The sequence below is a fragment of the Zea mays genome, chromosome 1 (assembly GCF_902167145.1).
Source record: "Zea mays cultivar B73 chromosome 1, Zm-B73-REFERENCE-NAM-5.0, whole genome shotgun sequence".
NCBI classification, from domain to species: domain Eukaryota; kingdom Viridiplantae; phylum Streptophyta; class Magnoliopsida; order Poales; family Poaceae; genus Zea; species Zea mays.
The window spans coordinates 37,655,713-37,668,141 of record NC_050096.1 but is presented as its reverse complement, the minus strand read 5'-3'; the positions used below and the strand labels follow the sequence as shown (position 1 = coordinate 37,668,141).

Genomic DNA, 12,429 nt, shown 5'->3' with positions numbered 1-12,429 from the left:
CTCCTGTATACGGTATTATCTCGTCATTCTGAATGACTTCTTCACTACTTGTGGACCTTTCCCCTTCGTCGTAAGTCTGACACCTTCCCTCACATTTCTCATTTCTTTATGTGGGTATCGACTCAGTTCGCTCATACCATCCAGACTATTTAGTGTGAAAATGGACGTAAGTTTGATAACTCCACGTCTCCCACCTTCTTTCTCTCCCACGGTGTGCAGCTACGGGTGTCGTGCCCTCACACCTCCCCTCAGAATAGTCGCGCTTAGCGCATGATTCGCACCACCACCAACATGTTGTGTTGTCTTCTCTTTCAGGCTTCTCTTCCCACGCTGTTACTGAGTTGAGGCCCTAAACACAATCACCTATCTCCTCAATCGCCTTCCCTCTAAGGCGGTTTCCCATCCCACTACGTTCTTCACCCTCTTCAGCACTACCCCGTCCTATGAGCACCTATGGGTCTTCGGGTGTGCCTGCTATCACAACACATCTGCCATCATGCCTCACAAACTTGACCCTCACTCTTATTATTGTCTTTTTCTTGGGTACTCCCCTAATCACAAGGGGTACCAGTGCATCAACCTTGTAACCCACCGAGTCATCATCTCTCGTCATGTTGTCTTTGATGAGAATGTTTTCCCCTTGCTAATTCCTCCCCACCTCCCGACCTTGATTCATTGCTCGATGATGAATGTGTTGATGTTTGTCTTCCGTTGTCCTATATCACATCGCTCGGGCCCATGTCGCATGCGCCCTGTGTGACCACAGCGTGTTTGCCTGCGCCACATGCGGCCATGTCGCCATCTCCTGCGCCGAGTGTGGCCTCGTTGTCTCTACCTTTATCCATGTTGTCGCTTGTGTCATACACGGCCCTGTCTACCCGCTCGCGCCATGCTAACCCCATCTACGCCCGGCGTGGCCCCGTCACCTGCACCCTTCACGACACGCTACACTTATCCCACCCATGTCTACCAGCGGTGTCTCTGGCTAGACCCCTCGGTCTCCTCCACTGCACCGCCCCTTGCCTCTACCCCCTCTCACGAGGAGTCACTGGTGTACCATCCGGTTGCTCTCCACCGGGAACTCGGACATGTCCACCTGATGGTTACCCGTCGGGTCTTTGGTGTTCTATGGCCTTTCGACCGCCTGGCCCTCTCGGAGTAATCTTCTCCAGTGATCTCGCCTGAGTCGTCCTCTGTCCGTAGTGTGCTCACCGACCCCAGCTAGCGGTGTGCTATGGAAGAGGAGTACAAGGTCTTACATGCGAACCACACATGGGACCTAGTGCCATGCCTCTCCTGCGCCAATGTGGTAACCAAGAAATGGATCTTCAAGCACAAGCTGAAGGTGGATGGCTCCTTGGATTGGTACAAGGCTCCTTGGGTCATGCGAGGCTTCACCTAGCGTCCTGGGGTTGAATATGACGAGACCTTCGGCCCCATGGTCAAGCCTGGTACCATCCGGACTGTTCTAACCCTGACTCTCTCATGAGCCTGACTAGTGCATCAACTCGACGTCAAGAATGCCTTCCTCCATGGCACTATGACAGAGACGGTGTATTGCACTCAGCCGGTTGGCTTTGTCGACCCAACACACCTTGACTTGGTCTGTAAGCTCAACTAGTCCTTCTACAGCCTACCTTCTCCTCTATGTCGACCTTCTCCTCCATGCTCGTCTTTTGTCGCGGCCCAGAGCTTGGTACAGTCGCTTTGCCACCTTCTTGATTTCACATGGCTTTATCGAGGCCAAGGCGGACACCTCCATGTTCTTCTTTCACCGTGGTCTAGGTACTACCTACCTTCTCCTCTACGTCGACGACATCGTCCTCACAACCTTCTCCCCCGACCTCCTGCAGCACATCATCTCTTCTCTCTAGCAGGAGTTCGCGATGAAGGACCTCGATGAGCTACATCACTTTCTGGGGATCACCATCGAGCGCCAGCCCCAGGACCTGTTCCTCCACCAGCGTCAGTACACCATCTAAATCCTCGAGCGCGTTGGCATGGCTGATTGTAAGACTTGCATGACTTCGATGGACACTCAGGGCAAGGTCTCCTCTGACGATGGCCCTTCGGTGGCTGATCCGATCAGCTATCAGAGTCTCGTCGAGGCCCTACAGTACCTCATCTTCACTCATCCTGACATCGCCTACGTTGTCCAGCAGGTGTGTCTCCATATTCACGCCCCACGAGAGCCACATCTCATCGCTATGAAGTGGATTTTGAAGTACCTTTGAGGCACCACCGACTTCGGCCTCCTTCTTCGACAGTCCACGACCACCGACCTCTTCGTCTAAACCGACGCTGACTGGGTCGGCTGTCCCGACATGCGTCGGTCCACCTTCGGGTTTGCCGTGTTCCTTGGCGACAATATCGTCTCCTGGTCCTCGAAGCGACAGCCGATCGTCTCTCGCTCCAGTGTCGAGGCCAAGTATCACGTTGTGGCTGACGGGGTCACCGAGGCGGCGTGGCTTCGTCGGCTTCTCCAGGAGCTACACAGTTCGCTGAAGCGGAGCACCCTTGTCTACTGTGACAACGTCAGCGCCATGTACCTCTCCACCAACCCCGTCCAACATCAGCACGAAGCATGTGGAGCTCGATCTCCATTCTCCACTTCATTCGCAAGTGTGTCGTTGTCAATGATGTGCGGGTCCTTCATGTCCCGACCACTTCTCAGCTCGCCGACATCTTCACCAAGGGCCTCTCTACGTCGATGTTCGAGGAGTTTCGGTCGAGTCTCAACATCTGTCGTGGCTAGAGTTTCGACTGCGGGGGTGTTAGAGTTATTGTGCTTCCCCTATTGTAATGGCCTTAGCATCTCCCAACCCTGGTTAGGGTTTCACTCTCTAACAGTAATTGCTTTATAAATTAATTCGATTTTAGAAATGCGTTTTTTTATACCAAACTGTATCTTGGCGGAGGACACCTGGTCCCTCAGTGACACAACAGTTTTCAAATGTGAGTTTGTTAATCACGGGCAGTAGTAGAACCCCGCTGGCAAACATGTTTGTATTGACCTCGAAGGCAAACGCAGCGTACGTAACATCAATACACTACAGCACAAGGGACAGGGCAGAAACTACACTTGGAGACGTGAAGTGTTAAAAAAAAGGGGGGGGGGGGGGGGTGAGAGAAGGAAAGATTCTTGTGAAGGATGTTTTGATTAAGGGTAGTTTAGAGCCCCCAGACAAGCATGTGAGTCAGTTGGGTGGCTCCAATGGCCTGTGGCCTGCGATGTTTTTTTAGGCCACTATATATTTCTCAGTGCTGGTGATGCTCCATGTCCCGTGGCAAGGGACCATACATTTCCTAATGCAAAAAAAAACGTTATTAAGTAGTATGATAGTATCGCTGGACGACATGCCAACAACCCGTGCCCCGCTTCCTCCAACCATCGTCTACATACATGGATGGTTTTCTGAGGACTGGAATACTGCCCATTTGCCTGCCTGCCGTTTGCAACTTGCGGATTTAAATAAATCTCCCTGCTTGATCACTCGCAACAGGTCACGAGTACGGATGCCAAACTCGCCTCTTCCTGGCTGCGTCCATTCTGACTCTCTGAGGGCACAGACCAGGCCAGCATGCTTGTCCAGTTGGTTGACGGGAGTAACTAGGCGATCATGTGAGAGTCGATCAGTTTGTTTTTGTTTCGACAATCCACAGAAAAACTCGCTCTGTAGTCTGTACTGCACGCACTTGAGAACACGTACGGTTTCAATATCGTGTATTTTTTGTGTACGGCTTGTGGTCAGAAACCAGATTGCGGTCTGAATATACCAAATGGCTAAGCTAAACGCGGGAATAACCTTTTAAACGTGGATGGGACCGGACGCTCACGCAGTCCGCGCGCAGATTATGTTGCTCGTCCAGAACACAGGTGACACTACTGTCCTGCGGCACACCGCATATGTTACGACGAGATGAGACGAAGACGAGACCACTAGTTATGCTTGAGACAACTGGCTGTTGTGGGGAATCAGATGAGACGATCGATGACGGCCTGTAATAATCAATGAGATGGGCTACGCTAACACTAACACCACGCAAATCGCAAAGACCTTGTAAACGTGCACGAGGAAGAAGAACAACAAAATCCCTGCCATAGAGATCGAGTGCAGTGTTGGATCGGGGCGGGCCCGTGGGCCTTCGTGGGCTTAAAGTGCGCTCCGTATGTTCCTAAAGGCCAACACACCGTTAAGGCGGAAAGCCCGCGCCAAGCCCACCATGCGGCAGCAGCGCGGCGTCGGCGTAGCCTAAGCACATGGCCGGCCGGGTCACGACTCACGACTCCGGAGCAAGCAAGCAGGGTTCCTGCGTTGCGACGGATCATCGGAGAAAGGCAAAAGGCGAGCTCGGAAGAGATGAACTCAACAACCAGAAGTACTCCTACTAGTAGCCTTAGCACTGCAGCGCCCTTCCTTCCGTGGCAAGGCATGCATGGAGCCAAAGTGCGCGGCTAGCTACCATAGCAGCCTAGCCTACCCAACGTACGCGATCTTGATCTCGCTCCTTGATCTTTTTCTTCTTTTCTTCCTCTACAGGGTGTGTGCATTGCATACTGACCCCCTACATATATACACAGGCTCGGCCGTCTGTTTCGGTGGTTCTCGATCCTGCAACTGCACTGATGGGTGGTCGGAAACAAATCGACTGCACTCACTGCCGCCCACTGCTTCTGGTCTGGTCACTGATGACGGAGAAGAAGGGCGGCGTGCCTTTTCGCTGCATGCAGATGCCGCCATGCGTTGTGCGTCAAGCGGCCGTGACGCGCTGGCACATGCAGCGGCCGCGGTGCGGCGCGCAACGGTGGGATCTGCATGCGAAACTGCAAGAGTAGATGCTGCGCTGCAGCTTGGTGTTTTATCTCTTTTTGTCTCACTGCGTCAATAATGGTACTAGCATATCAATATATCATGCTGTTTTATCTCTTACCCTGTGAATACCGTAAAAAAGTTGGCGTTGTTGCTACGGTGTTGATCGTTTGAGAGACACATGTAAATATGCTGTTGCGCATCTAGTAATAGCGATCTATGATCATCTACATATATGTTATCACTAGTATAGAGAAAAGCTCTATAGAGACAGTTATCAACATATTTGTACTGACGTTTTTCATAACTCGTCGGTACCAATGACCAGTACAAATATGAGTTTGCACATGTGGTTAATTGAGAATCGCCAGTGGAAATTGATTTCCACTGACGGTTGATGTAATAAAACCACTAGTGAAAATTCATTTCCACTAGCGATCGATGTAATAAAACCATCAGTACTAATAATTTCCAGAAAACATAAAATGAAATTTTCAAATAGTAAAAAAAGTATTTTAATTCGTGGCTACGCGGTGGATGGGAATCAAACACAAACCTCACCCTCGCGTGAAGTCTCCTCTGTCACTCCATCTATGGCATGTCTTGTGTTTAAATTACAGTTTCGTTGCACACATATTATAACCAATTGAGAGTAAATTGACTATTTGAGGTCTTAGATGAATTCAAACATAAACGTTATCAACTACAAAGTTGAATAACTTATGAAGCTCTATAACTTTTGTTTTGATACCTTTTCCATTCGAGTTCGTTTGCAAAATTTGCATTTTGAATTTGACAAATTCGAATGAAATTTTAATTATGGTGCATATAAAGATTCTAACCATTAATTGGTAGGTCTACCAAAGTAGAGTCCCATTTGTTATCTTGGTCCAATAGAATGAATATCAATCATGTATAAGCATATTGTTGATTTGCTTAATGAGGCTATTAAATCAGATTTGGGGAACGCCATTCAAATGGTGGAGTTGGCCCCTCTTGACCCGTAGGAGGGAAGGTCGATGGAGCTGACGCCTCCCAACCCATAGATGGGAGAGCTGGTGTCACCCGACCCATGGGAGGGAGGGTTCGTGAAGCCGGCACCTCCTAATCCGCAGGAGGAGCCGGTGAAGGTGACGCCTCCCAACTCATAGGTGGGAGAGCCAGTGTCACCTAACCCGTGGGAGGGAGGGCTGGTGAAGCTGAAAGTTCCCTTTGCCCAAGAACAGGAACTGGTGAATAGGCGAATAAAAAATAACACTTAAAACCTAGAAATTCTTACTCTACTTGAAGACTAGATCGCAGTGGAATGAAAGACCCTTTGAGTAGGTCGCAGCAGAATTAAAGTTCCTGACTCAAAATTGAGAGCACCTAGAGGGGGTTGAATAGGTGATCCTATAAAAATCAAGTCTAAACAACACAACTTGGCTTATAAATGTTAGTGAAGTGAAGCCAAGTTACTGTGAATAGAGAGAGAACTCTTAACTTGATTGTTCCTTTGAGATATGTATTAAACTTTGGAATAATAGTGTAAGTGAATACGTGAGAACTCTATGGAAGAAAACAATCACAATAAAAAGATGCACAAGTGACACGGTGATTTTATCCCGTGGTTCGGCCAGCCTACTCTACGTTGTGGTGACCTCCTTCGGTCAAGGATTGCACTCAATCCCTCTTAAGTGATCCAAAGATCAAACTTGAGTACCACACTTTTCTTCCTTTTCTTAAGTATTCCCTTTGTGAGGAATATCCACAAGTTAGAGTATGTCAACCTTACACAATTGATCACAAGTAATCCACAAGAGTAAGGGAGGGAATAGAAACACACACAATAACTAGAGTCGCAGCAACAACACGCACACAAGCAAAGAAACAAACACAAGAAACAACGCAGCGGAGTTACAGCTCAAATAATTGCTCAAATCTCTATCACAATGAAACGAATGTGTGCTTGTGAAGTCTAGGCGTTGTAGGATGTTCAATGAATGCTTGATGTTCTGCTCCATGCGACTAGGGGTCCCTTTTATAGCCCCAAGGTAACTAGTAGTCGTTTAAGTTTCATTTGAAAGGCTCTGTTTACCTTTTATCCATGTGCACACTAAACAGTCCGGTGCACTACTATTTTTACTATTTCATCGTGTTTTTTCTTCTATTGTACTAAACGTATAGTAGTAACGATTTATCATCTTATAGGATAACACAGTAGATATGTTTGTGTGGAACATATAATTTCTTTGGTTAGTTGGTACCCATATTTATTTCTGATCCGGCGGTCATCTTGCATCTGGTTTTTGGCATTGCTGTCAACACTAAGGGTGCGTTTGGTTGAGGAGCCAACTGGGATAGAGCGGCTCCATTCTAGTTTCTAGGAATTGAGCTATTTCATTCTGTGTTTGGCAAGCAGAACGGAACCGCTCCATTTTTTGTTTGGTTGAAGAGTAGAATAGAGTGGAGCCGCTCCGTTCATTGTTTGGTTGGAGAGTCATATGAGTGTGGAGTGGAAGAGAGGGAGGAGAGCACTCGCGTCCGCGAGAGCGCTCGCATCCGATCGTTTTCGTGGAACGGGAGCATCCCAAATATTTGCCATATATAGACTTCCGCAGCCACTCCGCTCTCCTCCTTTAGAAACCAAACATAAAAAAAATAAGAATGGAACCGTTTCATTCCTCTCCGCTCCTCAACCAAACACACCATAAGTCATGGAAATGATCATCATCAAACACACTAATGTTTTGTTTATAGAGGCTATTTTTTAGTCTCTCTATTTTATTTCATTTTATTCTCTAAATTATTAAATATAGAAGCATATTGATAATTTAGAGATTAAAATAGAAAAATAGAAAGACTAAATATTAGTCTCTAAAACCAAACACTACAATATCGCTCACGAGAAGTTCGCCATCATATCCTCGTCGTTTCTGGATCGGGAATGCTAGCAAATTATCGCCTGGTCACTTGCCGTGGGGAGCAAAACTTTCCCTAAACCGCTTGCTCTGTCTTTACATTTACACGTATACATATGGGCAATCGATCATTGCGGTGTCAGCCTTCAACCATGGACCCACACATTGTTCTAATGGTGGGGCCTCGCTCGATTAGACCCGCCGGGTCTGAGCTTGCTTGCATGTAACGATAGGTTGACGATGACGAGTTCATCTGGGATTTACTACTCTGCTGCTTGAGACCTTGAGTGTTTATACGTGCGGTGTTTTATACTGTTGATTATACTATTTACATAGTTAAGTTTAAAATAGAAAATGAGATAGAGTGTGTGATTGAGAGACTGATGGAGGTAGTGTCATTTATTCCGCTGCAGATCTGACACTTCCCTTGTGTATAAAGAAATATATAGATGCCGAGAATGAGAAAGCTTATTGTTCTGGCCTCCTCTGCAGTGTATTCTGCTTTCTGGCAGCTAATCGATCTAGTTTTATGATTTCTAAATAAATATGGCTTTATTATTATTGGGTTTCCGACAGCATCACGGAAGTTGCAGTGCGTGCATGTGATGATCTCCGTTTCTTTTTTCTTTCTCACGCAGAATAATAGTATTCCTGAAACTCCAGTGGCCGGGCTTTGCTGCATTCCTCCGTCCTCCCATATGCCATGTCTACAGCTACTATCTAGGCTGGGCACGTAGGAGTACCTTCTCAAGTAAGAGCAGCTAAAAAGCAAAGTCGGCACAGCTAAAAAGCAAGGGTTATATGTTCTTACCATACGTTGCATGCGCTCACAGTTATCTTAGGGTCCGGGTTTTTCTAATTACTAGCAGCTCTTGCTTTCGACGGTTAGTTGTTATATATCATATAAATATGTATTTAGATATTTATTCAAATATAATTATTGTTTTATTTTGAACACTAAAACATGTTTGGTCTGCTGGTTAGTCTCAAATTTTTGAAGAAGGAGGGTGTGTGTTCAAATGCTCATTCCTAAGAACGTATATGTACGCAAATCCTGCTATGTGACGATCTCCAAAGATTGGATCGGCAAAATTTTTATGAGGTTAGTTTAAATATTAAGGAGTAGTGAGCTTAGGTTATTTTTATAATGACAAAGGTAGATACTTTATATGTAAATTTAAGGGGTTACTTTGAAGTATTTTCATAATGATGAAGGCAGGTAATTCTTTTTTATTTTATTTTATTGAAAAGTTCACATGGTTATTGTGGATCGTGAATAGAATCTGTTGAAGCGATGGATGGGTGTTTCTGATGTGTGTAAAAAGGTACCTACATAATTTATTTATTTTCTCTATCTATCGTGTCTAACGTGGATAATTGAAAAGTACTCTACTATTAGTAACAACAAGAATATATAATCACTGATCCCCGCAAAGTTTTTAACGCATAAATATCTAAAACCCCTATACAACTTATTACCACCACCCTCCCGGCCGGTTGGTTAATAAATAGGAAAAACATTTTCATTCTGACATAGCACGTTCTTTTTACTTTGGTTAAACTTTGAACAATGGTGTCTTCTGAAACATGTCATGTTAGTAACTTTTTAATTTTTATTAGCAAGACAATATCATGATTCTACTACATTTTATAAATATTAATGTAATGACGATCAGTGTTCAAAGTACTGTTTCGTATATCTATCTATGATATCTAAAATAGCGAACGTGTATTTGTTTTTACTACATATACTACCGTGTGTCCGTGTTCGACGAACTCGACCAAGAAGTAAAGCTAGTACAGCACAGATTTGTCCAAGCTCGTATCATGTGAACGATGAAACTAAATTAGAAAAGCGGAGCGCGTCGAGGAAGTACATGCATGCATGTACACTTTAAGGGTGGCATGCATGACACCTAAGCGCGCGCGTCTTCCAAATCGGTAGCCCCAACCCTTTCTCCACAGCTGAGCTAGTGCGTGTGGTGTGACACTGTGTAGGCGCGGCGTTTCATTCCAGTGGCGAGCTCGACGCCGCGCCAGCGCCACTATATATACGATGGAGTCCACTTGCTCACGCATCATCAGCGTCACTCTCCTCCCTTCCTCCCGTTCCCTCCCCGCCCAAGGCACGAACAGCAGGGGGGAGATCTAAGCGCCGCGGCGCACGCCGAACGGCAGTTCATATATATGATGGTGAAGAACCCAAGCAGCAATGGCGTTCTCACGGCGGCGGCCGCCTTTTCCGACAGCAAGGCCATGCGGGAGAGCGGCAAGGCGGCGGCGGCGAGGCCGTACAAGGGGGTGCGGATGCGGAGCTGGGGGTCGTGGGTGTCGGAGATCAGGGCGCCCAACCAGAAGCGCCGGATCTGGCTCGGCTCCTACGCCACTCCCGAGGCCGCGGCGCGCGCCTACGACGCCGCGCTGCTGTGCCTCAAGGGCTCCGACGCCGTCCTCAACTTCCCTTCCTCGTCCGCGTCCTCGACTCACCGGCGTGCTGATGACAGCAGCGGCGGCCGCCCGGACGACGACGACCCGGGTGCCAGCGGCGGCATGTCGCCGAGGTCCATCCAGCGCGCCGCGGCCGCGGCTGCCGCGGCGTTCGGCGACGCCGCCGGCATCGGCGCCAGCGCGACGACGACGCCGACGCCTGCCTCGCTGTCGACGCAGGGCAGCACCGATCACGCCCACCAGGAGCACGCGACGGCATCATCGTCTGCCGCGGACGACAGCACAGGCTCGCCGCCCGGCGGGGAGGAGCTGTGGACGGACCTGGAGGCATTCGCCTCGCCCAAGTCGATGGATCTGATAGACACCGGCGCCGCGCCGTTCCCGTCGTCGGCGTGGGAGGAGCCCGAGGACGACGGCGAGCTGATGAGGCTGTGGAGTTTCTGCTAGGCCTCGCGCTCTCTAAAGATCGATCGCAATGCAGTGAGCGTACATGCATTGCTCCATCTTTTTTCTTGTCGACGACATTGCAAGGAGAGTGCCTAGCTAGGTTCATGCATGCGCAGCTTCCACCAAAGATTCTTTTGTTTTTTTACATAAGATAAAACAAGATAAATATTAATTACCTGTACTCATCTGGACATGGATTGTTGAGCGAGCGAGAGCCGAGAGCATCGGATACTTCTGCTAGATTTGCCTCCATTTTGTTTAAAGATAGAATTATTAGTACAGTTTTCGCGATTGCTTAATCTAATCAGAAAGTGCTCGGAAGGACACGCGCTGTGTCTCTGTCTCCTGAGGCTTCGCGTCTAAGCATTTTGCGGTTCACACTAGCTAGCGCTGTGCTGTACTGCTGCTGGTGTGTATCATAGTTTTTGGTGTTGTAAAGGTGAACGCACACGATGCTTTTGATCCTGCTCGAATCTAGCGCACCCGTCGTGCGTTCTCGTTTCCTTCCGCATCTTGTTTAAGAAATCTTCGGTTAACAATGGTACGTACTATATGCATGTTTTAGGTTTTTTTTCTTATGAGTTTTTCTAAGAATCTATATTCCTTAAAAAAACTAGTCGTGGGCAAGGTTTAAAATAGCGGGCTATATAAAATAGTGGCATCATTTTTTTCAGGCTACAAAGCTATCGCGTGGCTATAGCGCAGCTATAGCAAATAGCGGATTTATAAAAAACATAAAAATATCCATGATTTATGCAAAAAAAATATTGAAGTCAAGATATTTGACTAAGACCAATATGTTTTCAAGGCTCTAGGAGACTAGAGACAGTACACAATACATGATTCATGAAATTCAAGTATTTGACACTTCAATAACATAGTTAACCACTAGCTAGGTAGCTGCACAACATGATAATTAATAGGTTTACTAAGTTCTAAATACTTGAGTAGTAAAGAATTTACCATCTTGCTAACGTGATAGCAACACAATACCATGATTTAGTACAACCAAAAAACTTACTAGTGTAATCTTTTGATCAAGCATAGAGTCATCTGGATAAGAAGAATGGACACTTGAGGACTATTGATCCATGTCAATATCGTGTGCATCATCTTATTATATATATAAAGCAAGTTTAGGTTGTTATGTATAAGCAAGTTTAGATTTATCTTCATTACAATAATTAATATTATTGAGCTTCCTCGTCCTTCTTCATTACATTCATTATTTTTGCCCCACCAAGAAAAATAGGGCTATAGCGTGGCTATTTAGCGCTAAAGCTACGACATTTAGCGAAGCTAAATCGGGCTATAGCGGTTGTAGCTGAAATAGCGTCTAAAAGTGAAATATCGTAGCTTTAGATCCTCCAAAAAGCTATAGCTGGGCTATAACGCCGCTATAGCCCGCTATTTTTAAACCTTGGTCGTGGGAAAAATTTAAATATTATGGGATTTACGGGCGTAGAAAAATAAAGGGGTCTATAATTAGAGATTTTATGGTGTGTTTGGTTGGAGAGTCAAATAGAATAGAGTGACTCCATTCCAATATTTGAGAATGGAGTCATTCTATTCTGCGTTTGCCAAGAAAAACAGAGCCGCTCTATTTATTTTTGTTTGGTTGAAGAGTAGAATAGAGCGGAGCCGTTCCATTCTTTGTTTGGTTCGAGAGTCGTATGAGTGTAGAGGGGAGGAGAGGAGGGAGAGCGCTCACGTCCGGGAGAGCGCTCGCATTTGATCGTTTTTGTGGAGCAAGAGCGTTCCAACTACTTATAGCAAATTTCTATATGAAGATCCGAGAGCCGCTCTACTCTTATTTTGTTGGA

General features: G+C 46.6%; 1 protein-coding gene across 1 annotated transcript; it reads left to right on the top strand.

Annotated features, from left to right (window-relative positions):
- Window positions 1–9,690: 9,690 nt before the first annotated feature.
- LOC103634084 (ethylene-responsive transcription factor ERF012) lies at window positions 9,691–11,068 on the top strand. The gene has a single exon (XM_008655705.4). The coding sequence runs from the start codon at window positions 9,899–9,901 to the stop codon at window positions 10,604–10,606; it is 708 nt and encodes a 235-aa protein (XP_008653927.1). The 5' UTR covers window positions 9,691–9,898; the 3' UTR covers window positions 10,607–11,068.
- Window positions 11,069–12,429: the final 1,361 nt, after the last annotated feature.

Bases quoted from the DNA above. Each gene is read 5' to 3' on its own strand.
- LOC103634084 (XM_008655705.4), top strand. From the start codon at position 9,899: ATGATGGTGAAGAACCCAAGCAGCAATGGCGTTCTCACGGCGGCGGCC.